The 22,674-nt window shown below is 39.9% G+C and overlaps 3 protein-coding genes across 6 annotated transcripts in view; 2 read left to right on the plus strand and 1 right to left on the minus strand.

Annotated features, from left to right (window-relative positions):
• Positions 1 to 140: 140 nt before the first annotated feature.
• On the plus strand, positions 141 to 12,491 carry fastkd2 (FAST kinase domains 2). The gene is made up of 12 exons (XM_063466787.1): positions 141 to 307; positions 531 to 1,183; positions 1,274 to 1,377; positions 1,467 to 1,575; positions 1,794 to 1,917; positions 3,279 to 3,418; positions 3,539 to 3,711; positions 4,000 to 4,157; positions 4,235 to 4,471; positions 9,935 to 10,031; positions 11,547 to 11,661; positions 12,048 to 12,491. Exons 2-12 carry the CDS (start codon positions 563 to 565, stop codon positions 12,171 to 12,173), a joined length of 2,004 nt encoding a protein of 667 aa, XP_063322857.1. The 5' UTR covers positions 141 to 307; positions 531 to 562; the 3' UTR covers positions 12,174 to 12,491.
• A 940-nt stretch (positions 12,492 to 13,431) lies between these two features.
• LOC134620443 (uncharacterized) lies at positions 13,432 to 20,446 on the minus strand. Of its 2 annotated transcripts, XM_063466602.1 has the most exons (5): positions 20,431 to 20,446; positions 16,007 to 16,191; positions 14,835 to 15,152; positions 14,602 to 14,750; positions 13,432 to 13,713 (listed from the first exon to the last, which is right to left on the minus strand). In XM_063466602.1, exons 2-5 carry the CDS (start codon positions 16,095 to 16,097, stop codon positions 13,603 to 13,605), a joined length of 669 nt encoding a protein of 222 aa, XP_063322672.1. In that variant the 5' UTR covers positions 16,098 to 16,191; positions 20,431 to 20,446; the 3' UTR covers positions 13,432 to 13,602. The 2 variants fall into 2 exon arrangements, with proteins under 2 accessions (XP_063322672.1, XP_063322673.1); XM_063466603.1 differs by lacking the exon at positions 20,431 to 20,446 and having other exon boundaries at positions 14,835 to 15,140; positions 16,007 to 16,253.
• raph1b (Ras association (RalGDS/AF-6) and pleckstrin homology domains 1b) overlaps positions 17,749 to 22,674 on the plus strand; it is a 40,216-nt gene continuing 35,290 nt past the window's right edge. For all 3 annotated transcript variants that reach the window (XM_063466599.1, XM_063466600.1, XM_063466601.1), the window contains exon 1: positions 17,749 to 18,004. The gene's annotated coding sequence lies outside the window, so the exon portion shown is untranslated. The remainder of the gene's footprint in view (positions 18,005 to 22,674) is intronic.

Consider the following 22,674-nt stretch of genomic DNA (forward strand, 5'->3'; position numbering starts at 1 on the left):
TTATATTTTTCGTTAAACCTATTTCAACTCCGCTCGTTTAAAATAGAAATATATTAATAATTTGTATATTTGCGGGGTTTTTTTCTACTATCTTGACAGTACATGTTGACGGGGGGACGAATTATGGCGGTGCACACGGCGCCTACTAGCATGTGTGAGAAAACTTCAATGGACTGGCCTAGCATTGATGAACTCTGTGGTGTCATGTAGCTGTTTATCTCTTTGCTGAACTACGTTTCTCTCCGATTTTTCACGGTCTGGAAACTACAATGCGTCGCTTCGGTATACGTGTTTGAATGCGTCCAAGGTTAGCATCACTTAGCTAAAAACAGCTAGTCAATGTTTTCATAACTTGAAGGAGGCAGTTTATTGACCTTGTTGACTTTGTAATTAAGCAACATTGGTAGCCACGCATAATTTAAGAGCATTTGTGGCTATGAGTGTTAAGTGTCAGGTCATTTAAATTGTAAGAGCAGTGGTATTATTTCTAATTTATTTGGCTCTGTCTCTGTTTATTTTTTTTTCAATAGTTGCTAGCGCTTCTCTGTGTTACTAAAGAACCATGTCTGTATGGGTGACAGAGGAGGTCATGAGACGGGGCCTGCGCTTTTGCAGCCGCGGGTCTCTTTGGCAACAGCGCAACTTCCTGTTGTCTGCGCCAATCAAGGACTCGTGTTCTCCAGGTAAACAGTTCTTCCACCTTTGGAGCCCAAGACAGAGTCAGACGTGGCTTTCTAGGAGTCCTGTCAGTTCAGTGAGGTTCTATTCACAGGGAGCCAATCATGGAGATGATCTGGAAGATGGGGAGTGTCTTCCCTCTCAACCTGCTGACACAGCATCAGCTGAGAGACAGAGGAAGTCTCCTTTCTTGGAGCTCCTGGAGACCTGCGGCTCCCCGTCAGACGTGTTAGACCTCACCGGCAAGTACTCGCCCACAGCCCGACAGGTCAGCCACTGCCTGACCCACATGTGGGCCACCACTAAGAAGATGACAGATGAGCAGCGACGCTACGAGCTGCAGCTGATGTTTGAGCATCCCGCTTTTGACCAGTTGCTGCAGAGGGCCATGAAGACTGTGGTGCATATTCGCAACGAGGACGTGACTTACTCTCTCCTGAGTATGGTCAACCTGGGCGTTCCCCAACGTAGCCGAGTGGTCCAGACTTTTCTCCGAACCTGCCAGGTACACAACCACGTGCACAAATTATTCTTCATCTGGTGGTGTTTTTGTTTTTTTCTGCGCACTCAAATGTGTCTTCTTGTTCACCAACAGGAGAAACTGAATGACTTTGATGAGAAGAGTCTGTCCATCTTGGCCTCCAGCCTGGAGCAAATGGAGGACGGAGCCAATGTTCATGCACTCAAGGAGGGCATGAGGTATGAGATCATGGAAAAAAAACTCTAGCCTCAAAGATGCCTTGTATCGTATGTGTTACATTGATTTTTATTTTTTTTGTGCGTCTTAGGCTGGTGGTGGAGGCCCGTCTTCCAGGCATAAAGAATGTAATGGCTCTCCAGACCATGATGCGTCTGCTGGGAAAAGATGCCCCAAAGGACCTCAAATGGAAACTAGAGGTTAGTTTTGATCTCATTTGGCATTCTGTCTCGCTGTTTTTAAATATTCTCCACATTTATGTCTGAGCGCTTGTGTGCAGCTGCCCTCAGCTGTGCTTTTTGCATGGTATTTGCTTACTTGGGTAATGCACGGCTGAATTAACAGACAATCCTTCAAAAGTAGTTAATGTTTAAAAACTGCCGTTGCTGAATCTTTTCCGTGTCTGTGCTTCCTCCAGAAAAAGGCCTTATCTATGACAGACCACTTCAGCCTGCCCAACGCCCAATACATGATTTCCACAATGGCCACAATGGGCTTCTTCTCTAAGCCACTGCTGGATGTCTGCAGTAAAAAAATCACGGGTAAATCCTTCTCCACAAGAAAATAATGTCCAGATAGTGTCACCCTGCCCCAGCGTCTAGATGTTGTTGGTGGTGGGGATGAAGCAGATGGGGGCTTGGATGGGGTGTAGGTTACATTAGTGAGAGCCTGAAAGGTGAAGTGACAGAAGAGAACAAACAATTAAAGCACAGGAAACAGGGCGACTGGCTTACAGAAGGTAGACAAGAAAAACTGATGGACCAGAACGAAGGATAAAGAATAGATTAGACCGCCTAGGAAAGCAGGTAGATAAGTGAATACAGGTCTTCTTTATTCAACTTAGGTTTTAATCTTTATTTACCTGTAATCAAATTTTCATGCTTGTTTGAGTGAGACTGAGGCAGGTGGAAAGGTGAAAATGCAAGGAGCTGAGGTAGTGAAGGTAGATGAGTTTAAATACCTGTGGTCAGATAGCAACAATGGTGGAAAGGGAAGATTTATAAGACAGCAGTGAGACCTGCTATGATGTGGCTCTGACAAAAAGACAGACAGCTGACCTGAAAATGTTAATATCTTCATTTGGAGTGATCAGAATGGACAGGGTTAGAAATGAGCACATCAGAGGGACAGCTCAGGCTGAGCAGTTTGGAGACAAAGCTAGATAGACAAGACTGAGATGATCTGGGCATGTACAGAGGAGAAACAAGGATGTTGACGATGGAGCTGCCAGACAGGAGACCATTGGGAAGATTCATGTATGTAGTGAAGGAGGACACTCAGAGGGTTGGTGTGACGGAGGAGGATGGTAGGGATAGAGTGAGACGGAGGCAGATTATCTGCTGCGGTGGACTCTAAAAGGAGCTGATGTGAGAGAAGAAGAGCTGTGATCTACAATAAGATACGCTGCTGTAGGTCAATTAAAAATAAAATGCTTAAATATGAGAGAAAGAAACCTGCACCAGTGCCTGGACCAACTTTACAATACAGAAGACGACGATGATGGATAAACCATCCTGCTGGTTTAAAGAAACATCATAAGATAAATTTCTACTCTCGGCCATTAAAGTCAGTGTTTGGAAATGCTTATTAAACAAAACACAGCATACACTGTGAGGCGTTTCAGATTTTTGACACTGTGTTGTAATTTAACACAAGAGTACTTCCGATACATGGGCAAAATTCTTGAAGTCAATATGTTTAAATAGAAAAATATATACCTTCATTTTCATTAACAGTGATGTCAAATCAGTCTTCATTTGAACCTGCTAATAACCAGAAATAGCCTGTAAATAGGTGATGATTGTAGAAATTACAAGAATTATATTTATTGTGGATTAATTAAAAAAGCGCCTTAAATTTAATTGAATGATTTTCCTTTTCCTACTCCCGACTTCTGTGTTAGAGAACATCCATGGTATCCCCTTCAACAGAATATTTAAATTGCTGCAGTCCTGTAGGGAGCTCCTCTACAGAGACGTTCATCTGCTCACCAGCATTTCGGACTATGTCGCTTCCTCACTGGACATTTGGACCAACAAACAGGTGACAACTATCTTCTGACCTGCCTTCTTGTCAAAATAGTAAATACAAGGTTTCAGGAGGAGGAACTTAAAATATCACACATGACATTTACTAATGCTCCACTTCTTTCTTTCTGTTTAGCTGCTTCTCTTTCTGTCTGTGTTCGAGAACCTCGTCTTCTGCCCCGCGGCCCTGATGGATGCTTATGCTGACAAAGTGATTGCCAACCCTGACGTCCTAACACTTAAAGACCTGCTCTGTGTCCTCAAGGTGTACTCCTCTCTGAGCTACGATCTGCAGGACAGAAGACAACAGTACGTCAACCATGTGTCTCATCCAAATGTGTTCCTGTGGTTGTAGACATGGAGTAGAGGTTCAGGGAGAACAGTGTGCAGAACAGTGTGTTTATCCCACATCTGTCAACACCGAGGCCGATCAGCGAACACAGACAGCAGCAGAAGTAGAACGCTAATAGGCCGATCACAGTTGAAAACAGGCACAGCTGTTAGTTTGCTGGTTTTTGAACTGTAAAATAAACACATCTTCCTCGTCTGTGACTGAATTACTGTTGCTTGTCTTTGTTGGGTTTCTTGCTGCTGCAGGTTTCTCGATAGTCTGAGCCAAGTCCTGATCTCCTATTTGCCCAAAATATCTGCGTTTGAGTTGTTGAAGGCCGTTTACTGCCTCTGTCTGTTGGGCCACTTCCCTTACGCACCACTGGAGCAGCTTCTGCAGACCAGTGTGCTGGAAAAGCTTGCAGGTAAAAAAATAGTTCACTTTGACTGCTCTCGTCTTACACCTGGGTTTGTGGCCTTCACCTGCTCCTTTTCTCCTCAGGTTCGAAGTTTCCGAAGAGCCAGGAGAGAATGTTTCAGATGGTGGACGTGTGCCTGCGTGTTGACCGTCCTCCTCTTCCTCAGCCCCTAACTGTCCCTGCATCGGTCCTGGGAGACCCCACCCCCAGCACTCCGTCGGTCAACCTGAGGCTCTTGCTGGACTTGCAGAGTCTGCTGGAGGATCAGGCGCATATGATGCTACAGGAGGGGGTGATGGTGGAGAATTTCTACTTCATAGGTAAGAAAAATTTGAGAAAAGAATAAAAAAAATATTAACATTTCAGCAGCATACTGGATACTTGAACTGTCTTGCTATAGAAAAGCTTTTCAAGTGAAGGCAATTTTATTATTATAACATATTGTATCCATAAAGGAAACTCAGTATTTGACATACTGTATTAAAATGTTGCGAAAAAGGCAAATGGAAATTTGATGGTGCAAATAAATAAAACCAAAAACAAAATTACAGGTAAGTCTAAAGTGGCAGTTTAATCTAAATGTAGACCTGCTTATTTTTTCTTCTATACAGTTTAATCCTTCTTGAGCGGGATGTTAAACTCATTTTACATTGTGGGCCACACGCAGACCACTTTGATCTTAAGTAGTCCAGACCAGTGGCGGGGGGGGGGGGGCTTACTGGGCTTAAGCCGGGGTTGTTTTTTCAGAAGCCCGGGGTCTTTTGGAGTGTAATTTTTTCATAGTTAGATGCCTGGCTGACAGCTGTATAAAACAAAAAACTACACACAATATTCGAAGCACATAGTGCACACTGTGGGAATTTACGACTGTGCGTAAATCCCCCCTAATATTGGTATGATCCGAGCTCAGGCACTAAGCCGAGGGGGCGGGGGGAGCTGCTGCCTGCTAGTGCGCTGTTGGAGAAACGGAGCCAGGCAGACAGAGGAGAACTGAAGTCTGAGCAGGTACCAAAGCAAATCATTCGTACTGTACAAATAATGTAAATATGACGGTGTATCACGAAAGATTGATATCAAACTGATCACTTGACCCATGTTACGTTACTTGTTCTTCAAGTGAATCAACAAATGGCGAAATGAAAAGCCGAACAACAACAATGCTGTTTTTTTTAGAGAGTCTTAGCTTACATGTGTGTTTACTTCATATTTTCAGTTGTTTCCCTCCACAGCTAAATAAATCGGTTTCAGTAATGTACTGATATACAAGAATGGACATAAGGGGCTTCTTTCAAAGAAAAAACTCTGGTAGATGTTATTTTATATATTATGCTTTGTATGTTGTTCAGTATATTTCTATGCAAAACAAGAGGAATTTCAATACACAGCAGTATATTCACAGTTGAAACCAGATATTTACATACACTTTATGGAAAACACAAGAACATTTTTTTACTGTACAACATCAATTTAGAGTAAACTTGTTTTGTTTTGGATAAATAAATATTGAAATATCTTTAGAATTAGTTAAATGTCAGAATAAAGAGAGACAGAGCTGTCTATTTTTATCACTTTCATCAAATTTAGGAGTACAGATACACTAAGTTTATTGTTAATTAATAAGAAAACTCCAGGCGATTCCATTCTGAGCTGAAGAAGCTTCTGATAGGTTAGTAGAGTCCACGTGAGTAAATTGGTGGCACACCTGTGGATGCATATAAGGCAAAACACAGAGCCTTTTTCTTTGAAATTGGAAAATCAAGAGATGTCAACCAAAACACCAGGAAAAGAATTTTGGAGATCCATAAGTGTGGCTCAATTTTGAATACAATTTGGTGCCATTTACAATTAAGAAATACAGATAGTTTCTCTCTTTACTCTTAAAGTTAACAAATATGTTTTTATATTTATCAATCTAAAAAAAAATAAACATTTAGTCTGATTTGATGTTACAATTAAAAAAGTGTTTGTGTTTTGATCTGGTTTATATCTGGTTTCAACTGTATATTTGATGATTGTCAGCACAAAGAGGGAGAGAGAGGAACAGAGAGGGAGAGAGAGGAACAGAGAGGGAGAGAGGAGCAGAGAGGGAGAGAGGAGCAGAGAGGGAGATGGAGAATGAGGACAGAACAGAGATGCAACAAGAGCAGGTGAGACAGACATGTTAGTCAAATGGTTGTTTACCAAAAGTATCACCGTATCATAGGTACTCATGTATCTCGTACCTAGTGTTTCTTTTTAGGTTTGTTAGTTTTCAAATTCTATATTTATTAAGTTATGCAGGCTTGTTTGCACAACAAGGCTAAATAATTATATAAACTTTTCTCAATCTAAATAGTGTACTTTGGTAGAATTAAAAAAGAAGTGTAGTGCAGGTCTATGATGATTTTTAGTGCTACTGTCATCTAGTTCTGATTCTGGTTCTGTCTCAGTTAAGTCCTAAGTAGTCCTGATTTTGAACTGTTGTAGTCCTGTTTTAATTCTGGATCAGTTCTGGGTCTGGTTGATTTGGGGTTTAGTCCCTGTGTCTTGATCCAGCCCCGACTTTGTTCTGCCTTGCTGCTTAATTAAAAAACTAGCTTAAGGTGTCCTGCAGATGTGATATATATTTTTCCCTATATGAAGTCATTCTTTTTTGAACAAAACTCAAAACAGAGCCAATTAATCTTTCAGTCATTTCTAAGGGGGGGGTTAGAAATGAAACACCCGGGGCTAAACACCACCGCTAAGCCCTGGGTGTTTCAAATGTCTGCCTCCGCCTCTAGTCCAGACCAGTGAAACTCGCCTTTTTGTTGTTTGAACGAAGTGTAACTACGTTTAATTCCTAAAGAAGAAGTGCAATTTCAAATATACGTGTCAGTTGTTATGCACAATAAAAAAAAAAAAAAAAAAGTGCTGCTTCAAAGAAAATTGGGCTTGAATTCTAATAAATAAATGTGTTTAAAAAATTATGAACGTTTTTGTGAATTCAAAGCAGAGGGCATTTCCAGCCTCTCTGCCTTGTGTTTGACACAATTTTTCAAGAGTGTTTTTGTGTGAAATGGTCACTTTTGGAGATATCATCTGTAGAAAAATCAGTTTTTTCTTGAATATAATGGAACTGATGGGCTCAAAGTGCCATTATTAAAATAAAAAAAAGAAGGCCCATTGTAATGGCTTGTACCCAGTTTGCTGTTTACTGCATGAATTGGTTCCCATTTAAATCTAGATTCTGAATTAAAGCAACAATGTGTCTTTCCAGACAACATGACCCAATAATGCAAATAATTCTACAGAGCTTATTGTGAGCACTTTGCATAGAAAATAGTTCCACCGTCTTCATCCGCTAGCCAGAAGAAACTTGCAGCTCAGCCAGGGAGGATGCTGTTAGAGCTGTTGTCTTGAACATTCTCCTGTTCAGCCCATTTCTTGTCGCGCTTTTTTCAAGTTTCATTGTTTTTTGTTTTTACTTTTTTTCCCCTTGTTTCTGTATTTTTTTTCCATTTCAACTGGGTTTTATTCAACTTCCATTATTGTTTTTCACTATTTCCATTGTCTTTTTAACTTTTGTTCTGTTCTTTCTACTTACGTTGGGTTTTATTCAACCTCTGTTAGTTTTATTCAACTTATTTCCATTTTTGCTATTTTCATTGTTTTTTTTATTCAAGTTCTCTTGCTTTTTTCCTATTTCTGTTATTTTTTTTTAACTTTCATTCTATTCTTCAGACGTCCATTGTGTTCTTTTCAACCTCAGTTTTTATTCTATCTATATTGTGTTTATCCTGTTACCATTGTGTTCTGTTCAACTTGTTGTTTTTATTTCTATTTCCATTTCCCTTGCATTTTATTTAACTTCCATTGTGTTTTTTTTCTACTTCATTGTATTTTATTTAGCTTATATTGCTTTTTCTGTTTTGGTTGTGCCTTTTTCTACTTACTCTGTTAATTAAGCTTTCATTGTTTTAATCTTCTTCCGTCAACTTCTGTTGGGTTTTTTGGAATTTATTTGTGGTTTTATTTAATTTCTGTTCTGTTTTTCTTACTTCCATTCTATTTTATTCAACTGTTGTTGGGGTTTTTTCTATTTCTATTGTGTCCCCCCCCCCCCCCCCCCCCCAATTCCTTCATTTTATTCAAATTTTTATTTGAAATTCCATTGTGTTTTATTCAACTTCTGTTGTTTTTTTTTTTTTATTGCCATAGTTTTTTTCTATTTCTGTTGTGCCTTTTATACTTTTGCTGTTTCATTAAGCCTTTATTGTTTTGTTTTGTTTTTCTACTTCCATTAAATCCTGTTCTGTTTTTCTTACTTCTATTCTGTTTTATTCAACTTTCACTGTATTTTTCTACTTACGTTAGGATTTTCTTTCCCCACTTCCATTGTGGGTTTTTCCCTCTATTTTTATTGTTTTTGTCAACTTCAGTTATATTTTTTTGCTACTTTGTGTTTCATTCAACTTCTGTTGTGTTTTTCTAATTGACATTCTGAATTTTTCAAATTTGCTCGTTTTTTCTTATTTATGTTGGTTTTTTTCATTTGTATTTGACTTATGTTATTTTTTCTTAATTCTGTTTGTTTTTCTATTTCTGTAGTGTTTTCTTATTTCCAATCTGTTTTATTCAACTTTTGTTTGATTTTTTTTCTACATTTTCTTTCTACTGTGTTTTATTCAAAATCCATTGTTTTTGTCTTTTTTGTTGTTATTTTTTGGGGGGGAGATGGGGGTACTCTTGTCACTTTCCGTTGTGTGTTTCTTTTTAACTTCTCTTGTTTTTATTTCTGTTTCTGTTATGTGTTATTGAACTTTTGCTTTTTTCAGTTTCCATTGTGTTTTTTTCAACATTGTTTTTCAAGTTTTGTTTAAAGGAGGTTTGACCTCTCAGGGCCACCGCAGAGTTCAGCCATGCCTTCACTGTTTTGTTTTTTACTTCAGTCAACTTTTTTTATTGTTTTATTTAACTTCTGTTCTGTTTTTTTTTCACCTTCCATTGTTATGTTGAGCCATGATGGTTTCTTAAAAAGCTAAATGTTCAGAATGAAAGAGATCATACAGAAAAGAATTGCAACTTGAAAATGCTTGTAACAAGGTTAGGAGACATTTCTACTTGAGGCATTACTGCTGTCACTTTAAATCAGATTTTACAGAGTAAGTGGCAGAAACAAATGAGAACATTCATAAAATCTTGAGTTTAAATGGGAGCTGATTTCAGTAGATGGCAGCATAATGGCAAAAACCCATTAGATCATGTCAAGTTTGATGTCAGGGTACCACCAGCTAAGCATTTCCTGCTGATCTAAGAGCCTCGGTAGGCTTTCATTTCATAAATGAGACATTTATAGATGAAGAGAAGGCCTTCAATTAACTTCTGTGTGGAAGTGGAAGCCAGTGAAACACAAGAACTGGAGTAAAAATTGACAGAAAAAGGATCCAAACATTTGAGCAGATTAAATTAAGCAAGACTGAGAAAAACACTGGCTCTTAAAAACAACAGTATGTGGTCTCCTCAGGGCCCAAATTCTTGCAGGTTGTTATTAAAGAAGTGGTTGAAGCAAAACAGTGAGAAACATAGTTCTGTCCCAGACTTTGTAAATATGTGGCAGAATTCACAAAAATCCTCTTAAATGTAAAAAACAAAAATAAGAAAACTATACAATTTGAAAATTTCAGTATCTGACATGTTGGTTTTTTTTTTCCATCAGACATAAAGCCCTGACTTTTTTGTCACAACCAGCTACTCTATATTCTCGGTTTAACCTGCTTTTGAAACTGTGATGCCAGCAAACGTCTGTGTCTGCTGTCTCCCAGACGCTGCTGTAACCAAACCTACACCAAACCAAACCTCTGTGTGTGAAGCAAGCATCGGTGGAGGGGAAGGGTGTTCTCCAGCAGAGAGCAGTGAGCGGTAAGATATCAGCATGAGCTTGCTGCTGACAGTATCACTGCATTCATGTCTCGAACACACGTAAAGTCGTGTTTAATTTCCTCATATTGTTCTTGATTTAATTGTGCTTATGCAACATTTTGTGAAATGAAGGTAGGTGAAGAGGATGTTGGGACTTTTCTGTTCCTCCAGTGTCGGGCACTGACGTAACTATATTGCGTGATTGGTAATATCTGACTGAGCTTGCAGCAAAGCACCATGAATCTCATTTTCAAACTAAGACAAGCATGTAAAGACCTCATTCAGGCACACAAAAGCAGGCTTTGAAAGCAAATACATCAAGCAGGAGTGCATGCTTTGTTTGCTCTCTTTGAACACCGTTATGTATTACAGGCGATACTTTACCGCCTCTTTTATACATATTTCCATTCTTGGCTTTCAGGCACTTCTTTGCAGTAAACAGCTGAAACTGAAAAATATGTGTTGTGAAAAACTTCACCTTCTTAAATTGGACACGTTGTTGGAAAAATGTGTGCAACTACTGTATTCAACATTTTTTACAAGGACTACAGACTTTCCTAAAGTTGCATGTGTTTAATCATGTAGGTAGGATACATGTAGATTAATATTAATATTTTTTTTTTAAACTTGAAGTTTGAAACTTGAAGTTGAACTTTGCATTGACATTTTTTGTGGTTTTAATATTTTTATGCCCATCTGAACTTTTTTTTTTTTTAATGTCCACTTTCTTTATGGTGATGCATTTTTTAATGTCTATTTTTGTTTAGCCCTAAAAAGGGGGGGGGGGGGTTCTCCTGAGCTGTACTTTATATTCTTCATATTATAGTAAAATAATGTGCAGAATAAGTTTTTTTTATCATTTTTTTTCACTGTGTTGCAGCAGCCAAAACCTAATTCCAGTAAAACAGCACAGCTAAAAATAAATGTGTCAAAAGACAGACAACCTCAATATTGTACAAAAATAAATAAATAGAAATAAACATAAAAATGTATATAATGAGGGGGTTTACAGGTAGAAATCTAAAAAATGCATATAGGTCTTTTGGTACAATGTAAAGGTTATGTGTTATCTGTTTCTGCTGACACAATCAATGTTACTGAAAGTATCAGAGCGTAATCAGAACTATCCATCTGTTATTTATTTCCATACAGCACAGGCGCATTCATTTATTGGAACTGATTCAAACTATTGATTAAAATTGAATCAGCTCTTTTAAATTCTGCTTTGTTGAAATTTCTTGTCTGGACTTTACAGATGGTTTATTCAGTCAATAAAGTAATTAAAGGAAAAAATAGATGCCAACATCAATGAAAAGTAAAATCCTAATATCAGATTCATGCTGAGTAAAGCAGATAAAGTCAGAAAGAACACATTGGTTTTCATCAGTGACAATAAACCCACAATCTTCTCCATCTGTCAGTTTTCAGATTTTTGTCTCCCAGTGATTTTATTCAAATTTTGACCTTTTTTTTCCTTTTTGGTAAAGCTGACAAATCATTCTCTTTATTTCCCAGAATTGCAGTAATTTATTCACCGCAATCTGGTTTTTGTTACGGCACGTCCAATCCCCGTGGTCCGCTGGCTGTGAAGATTCGCCATCTGAAGATCCTGGGATATAACTCTGTCCTGGTGAGACTTTGGCACCTTCAGAAAATAATGTCGCACTAACATTTTTGCACAATCTCTGCTTATTTCGCTTCTAAACCATTTTGCAGCTCATGACTAATGCCTGTGTTTACATATCCAAATCTAACGGATACGTTAGATTTGGATAAAGCAGAACATTGCTAATGTATGGCTGCACTACAGTACCTGTTTATTAGAATTCGGGTCTCTTATTTCCTATACTTGTATCATATGTTTAAACTACTAAAATTAAGAAGAGAAACTCAAATATTATGTCTTCAGATTTGCTCCCTGTAGCAAATGGTAGGTTATTCTCTCTCGATTGTAGTGCAAGTAATGGAAGAAGTATCAGAGTGGATGATTTACATGATCCTAATCCTATTTTCCAGGTAACGGAGCAGGACCTGCAGTCTGTATCCGAGGAAGCAAGGATAGATTTCCTCAGGGAACGGATTTTTCCACAACACCACAGACCCGAAACACAGCCTGATGAAAAGGAGCACCTGCAATCGTAGAGCCAGATGTCAGCGTTAAATGGAAGGAAAGAGGCTAATCATCATGATGACAGACAGGTTTTGTGGTAGTATTTAAGAAGGAGAAAATATATGAAAGTTTTTAAAATGACTGTTTAGCTTTGGATGCATTCAGCTAAAGAAAGATGAGGGACACGTGAAGAGCAAATACACACTTTTCTCAAAGTACTGACAGAAAACAACTTTGAACAGCTCTTCAAAATTAAGAGTAAAACTCTTTTGTTTCCATTAGTAGATTGTTTCATCTGTGTGCACGTAGTAGGACATCATTTTGTATTTTTTTTAATTAAAAAGATGCTGAAAAGAGTTAAAAGTGATTCTCTGGTTGCATGAAAGTAACTTTGCAGATTTCAGATAAGTTTTTACTGAAAACCTGAACTTTTCTGTGCTTACGCCTCCAGTTTTTTTTTAAAGGGTGCCCTTCTTCATAGGAGAATTGAGTGTGTGGGAGGTAAAAAAAAAAACTTTTATAGTCAGCATTCGTTTTTAATCATTGCTTAAAGCCCCAAAAATTGTTTCAAGGCCTAACAGAAACTATGTCTGTCTCGCTCATGCTTGCGGTAGCTGTTGAGTAAAACCCTGCTACTGAATAAAACCAGTAAAACCCGGTGCGAGCGCCTGCAGTGACTGCACAGAAAGTGCAAGGTGAGCAAGGTAAAGGTGGCGTCCCTTTGAAGCTGCTACATCTGCAGAGTGCACGACGGGTAAAAAAAAAAAAAAAAGGAAAAACTAAGAGCGAGGAAGGCAGGAAATTGTGCACGTTGTTATTGTTTCAAGTATCTGGCTCTCATCAGCCCCGGCGATATCAGCTCTTTGAGAGAGATGTAAAAGTAAGAGCTCGCTGAAGTGAAAGAGAAGTCAAACACTATTTAATAACAGCTCGCATGACATTTAGATTCTTGATGCTGCGGTTTTGTGAGTTCTCTTTAACAGATTGAGCGTCCATACTGTAGCACATTGATTTATGCTTCAAATGTGGTTAAGTCCCCTCGATCAGACACCACCTTCTGTTTCGACCACAAAGATAGGGGTTCCCAATTACGCGTGTGTGTGTGTGTGTGTGTGTGTGTGTGTGTGTGTGTGTGTGTGTGTGTGTGTGTGTGTGTGTGTGTGTGTGTGTGAGAAAAAGAGAGAGACAGGCAGACTTAGTAACTGAAACAGGAAGTGAACAAAACCAGAAACCCAGGGTGTGTGTATGTTTGTTTTTTTTTAGTTTTAATACAGCCATTGCTTTAAAGAAAAATGCTACTTTTGCTGTGTAGGTACAGATTTACTACAGTGTTGACAACAAAATATGAAAACACAAAAAACAAACCTCACAATTATGTGTTTGACAAAATTAAGCTACAGCGAGGACAGCCTGAATGTTTAGGTCTAAACTAAAGCTGTGCAAAATGATCCGATGAAGTCATTAGAAGTGTCTTTGTATATTCTGAAGACCTTTTTTCTTCTTGCGGTCCCTGGGCGCTCTGGGTTTTGTGTTCATGTAGTCACTCTGGTTTTCTGTGTTCTTCAACTTGAGCTGCAAGACACGTGAAGAGAGATGAGCAACTGTCTCAGAGACGGAAAGGGAAACTAATGTCATACCACGTTAATGGAGAACACCTTCAATTTGAAAATTTTAAACGAAAAACAAAAACAAATCTTCATACTATGCAGGAGGGAGGGTTGTGCCTTTTTTCCTAAAATCTGACAAAAAATAGTCAATACTAAAATGTACAAAAGGCTTAGGATTTGTCTGTTGGCTGTATAGTGTAAAACTAACAAGAACGCAACAAAATGTTTCTCTTACAGTTGATAAAAGATGATAAATGTTGAGCATTAAATAAATATGCCAAGGTTAGCAGACAGTATCGGCCCTAACAAGGCGTTGCCACAGTGAAAAGCTCTGCATATTTGATTTGGCAGAATTTTATGATTGATACCTTTCCTGACCCAAATACTGAGGGATTTGGTTCTCCTCCCAGTCTTTTGTGTGGTAGGTGAATATAACACACATGGATCTGCCATTGCAGATACATCAAAATCAATGTAATTTTTTTTCTGTGCCCAAAAAAATCTACTTTTTTTGTCTCTTTAAAACAAACACTTATGAAATAGTCATTTAGAAATAGTGTTACATGATAGTTCATCCACTGCAACACTTGCAGCGCTGTCTGCAGCACATGTAGCAGAGTAGCATCGGAGCAGATTCAAATGGGTCGTCAGTGTTTGTGCGCAGCAGACTAGTAAACCTCAATGTTTCCTTGTTTTGGCGTTGCTGTTGTGTATCTTTACATGTAAAGAAAGTACGTTTTCGCTCATAAACTTGCAATATTGGACAGGCTTCAGTAGAAATTAAGATAATTTGCTACAAACGACTGTTTTGAGCTCTATTTTTTCTCTTCCTTGTGGATCAAGGATATCTTACCCAGTTAAACAGTGCAATGATGGTGACTGTTACACCGTAGATACTGACAATTGCAATCACCATTATCCAAATCCATGGAAATTCTTGGCATGTGTTTGGTGCGACTCCTGTGGGATCGCGTGTGGGTTTCGGGCACTGGTAAGGATATTCTGCAAGAAGCATATTCAGGAAGTGTTTAGTGTACTGCACTGTGAATTACAGACTGTTTAAAACCTTTTTTAGGACTCTTTTACCTATTACAAACACAGGATTGCCATCGTCTTTCGTAAGAGGAGGAGGGTACGTCTTTGTGATGTTGCATCTGTACAGTCCTCTGATATTGTGTCCTAATTTGACTGTGAAAAACCACTGTGATCCATTTTGGTGCAGTTCCACAGCATCCCACTTCATCCCAGTGCAGTTCATTTTCTGTTTGCACGTATGGTTGTAAATCATGTCTTTATCTTTCAGAAGGTAAAACGAAATTTCTTCATCCTCGGTCTGTATCAACGGGCACTGTACAGTCACGTTGTCATTTGCAGAGTTGTGAAGCGTCAAACCTGGAGAGAGAACTGTGAGAATTTACGTGATCATAAATGCTTGTTACACACGTGGCATGTTATATATATATTTTTTTAAATTGTTTCTTTGCTTTTTTTTTTTTTTTTTCCCAAAAGTTAACTTGATCTAAGGCTTGGAAAAGTACCGCCAGTAACCAGCACCAAACGCTTGGCAGAGGAAACGGCTTCATAGAGCCAGAGCTCCTGCAAAGATTCAGACATTTGCATTTAATTCCCCTTACTGAAATTCAGGCTTTGAAACCAGTCATTTCAGAGCAGCTCCTCCCCCGCATGGAATTTGTTTGATATCAGCACATTTACCTCTTTCGGCCAAACTCACATTTCACATGAAAAACAAGATGTGTGATACAAATGGCAGACTTGAGTCAGACGCACATTTAGCACTGTAACACATGAACCACATGCAGTTTTGGTGACGTACCCATCTGTTGCATGGATATATGTTGAAACACACGCTTTCTGAACTACGGCATTTGTCGATTTAAGGACGATCTCGGGCGCCACACGGATAAATGCGTGTGTTGTTTTTAAATTTAACCCCTATGTGTTTTATGTGTCTTAACCACAAAACAAAACAAACTCCAGAGCGGCTGAAATCTCAAGCCAGGATATGTACTTACACAACTGATGTAGTTCAGTAATCTAAAAGCATTAAATACTCAAGTACTACTGCAGTACTCATTAGAGTTTGAACCTCAGTGTTTACAAATGAAAACAAGCAGTTTTGTTGTCCCTACGTATGCACAGATCTCTTGGATTATCAGGCAGTGAAGTACCAAGCTAGAGTCTAGCCTGCAATAATTCATAATAATGCTCATGGTGTAATCATAATAAAGTCCGCTTACCGCTCCAATCACACTTGGAGTCACTTTGATCCTGAGCACCATGCGATGACTTGCAAACCAGAAGGCACATGAACATCCATGAAATCCTCATTTTCTGCAGCAAGGGCGGGAATTTGCCTCCAGTAGAATGATGCCCCCAAGGCTTCCCCTCATCACCTAAAACCTCCGAGCTCCTCCAAGCGAACCTGCACAAAAAAAAAATCTGATCCGTTACTCCGATAACATCACGCACGTGTTCTTTTGACTGTAATGCCTTCTATCCCTGCTCTGCTTCTGACTAAAAACACTCCCACACAGTGCAGCAGTGACTGAGGCTCACAAACACACCCTCTCTTGACAGAAAACATCCTGTGGCGAAAAAAAGAAAAAAAAAAAAACCCGCCTCCTCTACTGAAGTTTCTGCTGTTTCCCAGAGTTTGTGACCTTTCATGCCATCAGCGTGCTTAACGTTAGTGTTGTTGGTCGTGTAGAGCGAGCTAAACTCAGGTTTTGTGTTTTAAACAATAACATGGAACGGGTGTTAACATTAACATCTGATCTGTAGTAGGGTAATAAGACTTGTGCTGCTCCTTTTGTGAAGGTGGAGCGTTCAATAGTGCGATGACCTTGTGTTTCACCTGAGAAAGTTTACTGAACAGGATTTTTTTTTTTTAAAAAATTAAAATGCACTGGCAGGTACTGAAGTGGTTCGTGTGAGAGCCAAAGTGTGATTACAGGAAAGGCTGACTGGCAGAGAAAAAGGCACAGTCTGCACACTGTATGAGTCACAGTCGGTGTATGGCACAGTCAGTGACACAGTTACTGTTTTAAGGAGGGAAAAAAACATGTGTGAATGTGCTGTGCCATACAGGTTTCTTGTCAGTACATTGTAACTGTTTCCCAAAAGGGATTACCAAGACCTGAGATTAAAAATTTTAAAAAGCCGCACATCCACAGAAGCTGTAATTTAGGTGCAATGTATACTCTTGTCCACTAGATGGCCACATAACATTTAAATCCGACCCCAATCATCTTCCAGCGTAACAGGTTATGGGAAATAGTTATTAAGTTGCTTTTCTTTTTGTATATGCAGATAAGCATAGCTTCTAGGCATTAATAGGCGTTAATGGCACGATGGTAACTATTTATTTTGTTTGCTGACACATTCACATGGGACAATATTCACATGAATTAGGAATTTTAACTCAGGAGATGACTGAGAGGCTGGAACGGTGGACGGATTGGGAATGTAATACATCCATATGGATAAAAATAATCCCCTAATCTGGAACATGCCCCCTATGTCTGATGGTGGTGGTCGTGGCGGCTTTAGGTGGGTACAATTAAATCGGTGCCTTGTGGCCGCCTCACACTTTTAGATGTTTCTCCTAAATTTCTCTTCAGACACACTGAAAAGCGTAATTATTATTATTATTATTATTGTTGTTGTTGTTGTTATTTAATAGCTCTTGAATGCTGATGTTGCCTTTACAATCTGTAAATAATAATACTTTAGTGACCGACCCTGGAAAAGCAAAACTGTATAGGCTGTCATTTTTATTTTTTTATTTATTTTTAATTTAGGGGCAAATGATAACTTTACATTGAAGAATGAAGCATAAAACCATGCTTATTGGCCAAACAGGGGAGTTTATTGCTTCTCCTTTCATCTGCCTTTTAGCTATGTCATTCCTCGTCATCTCTAATCCACAATATTCCCGGCAGATCCTGAAGGCAACGCTGGATCCTGGGCTGGACAGGAAACGACGGAGACGCGCAGCGTGTCTCCGGCTGAGAAGAATGGAAAAAGGGGATAGAGTAGTGGACTCTGTGTGTACGTGTAGACGAGGGCAACGCGTGGAAAAAAAGATGAGGATAATGGGCAGAATTTAAATAGATTTTATTTAAAATAGATAAATACACATATCAGGAGTTTCCCCTCTCGCTGTGGACGTTTACTCCCATTGGAGCGCAGACCAGAGGAGAGGAGAGGAGCCTCTTTGTGAATCCTGTTTCACTGTAAGTGGATTTTTTCCCCCACCTCACTACTCTGGCATTTTAAAAATTATATCCCCCTCCCCTTCCTTCACTTCTAACTTATTAACTTATACAGAGAAAATGTCAACCATGGTAGGGAATTTAAAAAAAACCCTAAATGTCAGTTAATGTTTCCAGCCCATCCTAGACTGTATCCTCGGGGAAAGGGAACGGACACACTTCTTTAAAAGCTGAACCGCTAGATATTGGGAAAGAAGACATTCACTTGTGAATGCGTCGTTAGCTGTTTGTTAAAGTGTTTGTTGTGGTAGGGCGTTTGTTTGAATGGGAGGGGGAGGTTTGTGTGCCCCCCCTTTATGCGGCCATTGAACGCTGCTTTTCTTGGGGAGGAAGGGTGTGCGGCGTTTGTGCCGACTGGGAAAAGAGCCGCATTTTTTTTTTTTTTAAATGGGAGTGCCAGCTGAACACGAGCCCGTTACTGGTGTGATGTTTTGTTGCCAAAGCTGAACCCCGCGCCTCTGTCGTGGACGTCTACAGGTATTTCCAGCCTCATTTTCAGCCTCTGCCTTCAGCTGAACAGAGAGATGTGTGGTTAGTCTCCACCCTGTTTAGCGGGGAGGAGGCTACAATGGCCGATGGTATTGTCGCGCTAATGTTTTTATCTTCTTTTTTTCCTTAATGAAATAATGTAGTTTATATCCCTAAAACCAGGTAAAATGAGGGGGAGAGGTGTGTTATTGTTGCTGGTTTCAGCCCATTGTCGCCTGCCTCCCCACTGCAGCTCATGGGCACAGCTTTAATTCCCTTTGTTGGGTGACGCCGCCGGCAGCAGATTGGATAAAACATGCAGCCAGTTTGACCAGTGGCTATCGCCAGTTTTATGCTAGCATCCACCTTAGCTAGTGGACACCCTGGTGTGTGGGGGGGAGAAAAAAAAACTAGCAGTGTTCGTGGAGTCTTAGTTGAAGTCTGTGGGAAAAGTTAAAGCTCAGACACATGTTGTGCTTACACTAATTTAGCTTCATAACAAGCCTTTTCGCACGGCTTTAAATTTTTACTCTTACAATTAGCTTGCAGCCAGATGCCAATAGTGCAAAGATAATGAACCGGCATTGACTGGAAGGTTCAAAGGTCAATGGCAGAGGCTGGCTGGCAGACGTATGCTTTTTTTTTTTTTTTTAAAGCCTGTTATTTATATTACTAAAGCCAATTGAGGACAGCTTTTTCCCCTTTCTTTTTTTCTGAACACACAACAAAAACAAGCAGCATTTTTCTTTTCCAAAATGAGCCACTAAAGCAGCCCCCCGACAGTCTTTATTCCCCACAGTGGCTTTATAATAGACCGTTTGTGTCCTTAAGGCACGCCTGATTTGCATCCACAAAGCACTAGACTGGAAGTACTATTATTCCGGGCACTGAGACAGTGCAGCAACAATGCAGGCCGTTTGCTTACAGTGAAGTCAATGAGTTGAAAATAACTACTGGACTTCTGGTTTCTCGCTGTCAGGCACATGCCTTTAAGGATGGGGATTTCTGGCAGCAGACCAGAGTCAAATTTCACTCCCTTGTCATGTCAGTGACACAAAAGCAGTCCTGAAATGAATGATGTCCAAAACACATCTGGAAAACCCAGCATATTCCTTTGGGCAATTCAATTGAGGCTCTGTTTCCTGTTATGAATGTGCTTCTGGAGAACTTAATTATCAGCTGGTTATGTAAAATGGAAGGCCCAAAAGATATTTGTTCTGTTGTTTTGGATGTTTTGGGTGGCCAGCCACTTTTTTTTTTATAGCTGCAGCAAAAACATACACAACCTGTTTAATTCAGTGTTATTATTCATGTCAAAGTCATAACTAAAAACAAAAGGAAGTATTCTAACACAAAGGCTTGTGTCAAGAGAAAATTAATGCAGACTTTCATGTTGTACTATGAGATGGTAAACTTGCTTCCAAAGCCACAGCGTATTGGCAGCATGGCATACTGCTTAGTAATAAAAAACAAAACAAAAAAACACCAGTTGTGGATTAAATTTCCAGCCACGTTTGAAGGTACTGTGTCATTTTACTATCCTTGTTTTAAAGCATTTTTTTCTTTAACTGCAGTGCAAGCTTTCTTTTTGGAGAAGAACAGGACATAGTGAGAGAGAAGGTTATATTTTAGAAAAACCATCAGCTTCCAACAAAAATATAGAACATAAAACACGTTTTCTTATTGGTCCATGCTGTCTTGTTTTGCCAAAGATGAAGGGGGAAAAAACCTCTTATGTTTTCCCCTGCTGTCCCTCTGCTGCTTTTCAGCCTTTTTTCTTTTTTTTTTGCTTGATTTCCCCAGGATATAGTTGATTAGATGGGAATAACAGTTGTCAAAGAAAATTCAGGCTTGAGGATTGATCTCCAGAGACGGGAAAGTTTTGAAAGCTATTCTTGGCGTGTATGTGTGTGTGTTACCATCTCTTGCATGCTGGTCCATCTGTCTGTCAGCACTTTTCTGGCTCTGTCGTGCAAGCTGCGACTCATCCATCCATCCACCCGTGTCCCCGAGCAGGAAACTTCCCTGCACGAAAGCTCAAAGATGGTGTAAGTTTACCCAGGTTGTGTTACAGCCGCAGGTGTAAGTGGGTAATGGAGGGTCGGGCGGGGTGGATGCCACTTCAAACGTAGCTTTCAGCTGACCCTGATGGAGAGCTGGAGGGGAAGACTGTAACCCGATGTAACCACGCCAGTAAGAGGCACCACTGCTCGGGTTGGACAGCCCAGAGTAAACTTGAAAAGGCCACCAGCTGCATCGGAGACTTGCCCAGTGATGCCAGCAGGATGCCTTGTTGTGGGTGTGTTGCATTTGAGTGAATACGCAGAAGGAGAAAGTGTGTAGGTCTCATTCCACTTGGGTGTGTCCCCCCTCCTTGTTGCAGGCACGTGGGCTTAGCCTCTATAGGGCCTTGTTCTGGTAACATTTTGCTGACCTTTGGTGACAGCTGCCCCTTCCATTTGCAGACAAAGACAAATGGCTAGCCAGCCTGTCTGCAGCCTGCAAACACTCTGCTGTTCCAGATAGCAAGAGGCTGTGCCTGTTAGCCTTTATATAAATGTAGAGACTTGTGTCAGTGCTTTCTATGGCTGGAAATCAACTGAGATTCTGATCATCTTTTCTTTTGTGATGATTGTTTTTTATTCTCTTACATGGAAATTGATTACAAGGCTTTGCATGCTTTAAAACAAACGTAGACTCTTACTGTCTCAAAGCTCAGCACTCAGCTGTTGTAGCCCACCTGTGCTACAGCAGCACATAGACAGTGCAGCCTGCTCCCTGTATGCTGTACTACTGATTGGAGTAGGCAGAAGGAGGGCATCAGCCTCTCCTCCTGATCTCATCTCGGGCGGTGCGTGGTCTTGGTCCTCGTTCGGCAGCTCAAGTGCACAGACAAAATACACAGCTATAATTGACCTACAATCGTATCTCTTTGCCATGTTAGGTCTTATCTGTGCTAATGGATGAGTGCAGTATCACGAGTATGCATTTTTAGTACGGGTCAGTTCTGGTGGGATTTCAGCTCTTAAAGGAAAAGCCCACTCTGAGGTGCTGAAACTCATGCTATATTCCATCAATCACAAGTCAACGAAGCAGCAGCTTGATTTATCTAAACCGAACTTTGTATTTGAACTGACAATGCCTTTTCTGAGGAAACACTTGGACCCCTTCACTTATTGAAGGGGGAGGGGGCTTCAGTAAGTCATGATGTGTTTTGCTTTGTAACTGTCGATGTGTTTGGCAAGACTGTGGCTGTTCCTGAGGCCAAAGCATGTCAGCGTGTGATGTTGACGAGTTTGTTGTAAATCCTGCATCAGATCTTTTTTTCTCAAATGTTTTTTAATCTATAAGGCAGATTTTAGATTTTTGAAACCATTGTTATTTATAGCCAAGTGGGCAAAAAGGGTAAGTTTCCTGGGATTGTTAAAAAAGATTGCATTGTATTATTCGATAAGCGGGCAGATGCTTAATAATCAGATCAGGTTGCCAACTTTTGTTGTTTCAAAGGGCAAGTCACTGAGACCATGCTACTCTGGTTAGTCTATATAACTACTTAGTCTTTATGGTCACAGAGCCTCTTTCCTGACCTATTTCCGATATTTCATCTGCTCTGCTATGATACGTGTTTAGCCTTTTGTATCCTTCAGTCATTAATTGTCTCTTTGTTGTTGCCTCTTTTACTGTACAATTTGTTTAAGCAGCTTATGCAGCTATTAATCACTATGACTTTGACAATGACAGGTGGCTGATTCTCACAGCTGGGTGGCTGGTGACGACCCCGCCTCCCCTCTTAACTGTACTGCAGATGGTTTATTTCACTGCTTTGTTAACTTTACATTGCATTGTGTAATGGAGGGGGGGACCATTTGGGGTGGAGCTTATTTGATATTTTTCACATTCTGCAACCGATTGCAACTTGTGGTGATTAAATGGTTGCCCAGAGCTTGAGGGTGTTGGACACGTGTATTGCTGTATTATCAGAAACAAATTGCTTGTAATTGCCAACTTGACACCATTCAACGACAGACTGATATCAGATCCATCTTATGGCAACATTTATGGCAGGTTTTAGTGAGAGAAATTAATCTTATTGATTAAAACAGATATTGACAAAGTTTAACTTTGAGCACATATCTTGCAGTTTAAAAAAGATAATAAGTCAC

The sequence above is a fragment of the Pelmatolapia mariae genome, linkage group LG23 (genome assembly GCF_036321145.2).
Source record: "Pelmatolapia mariae isolate MD_Pm_ZW linkage group LG23, Pm_UMD_F_2, whole genome shotgun sequence".
NCBI classification, from domain to species: Eukaryota; Metazoa; Chordata; class Actinopteri; order Cichliformes; family Cichlidae; genus Pelmatolapia; species Pelmatolapia mariae.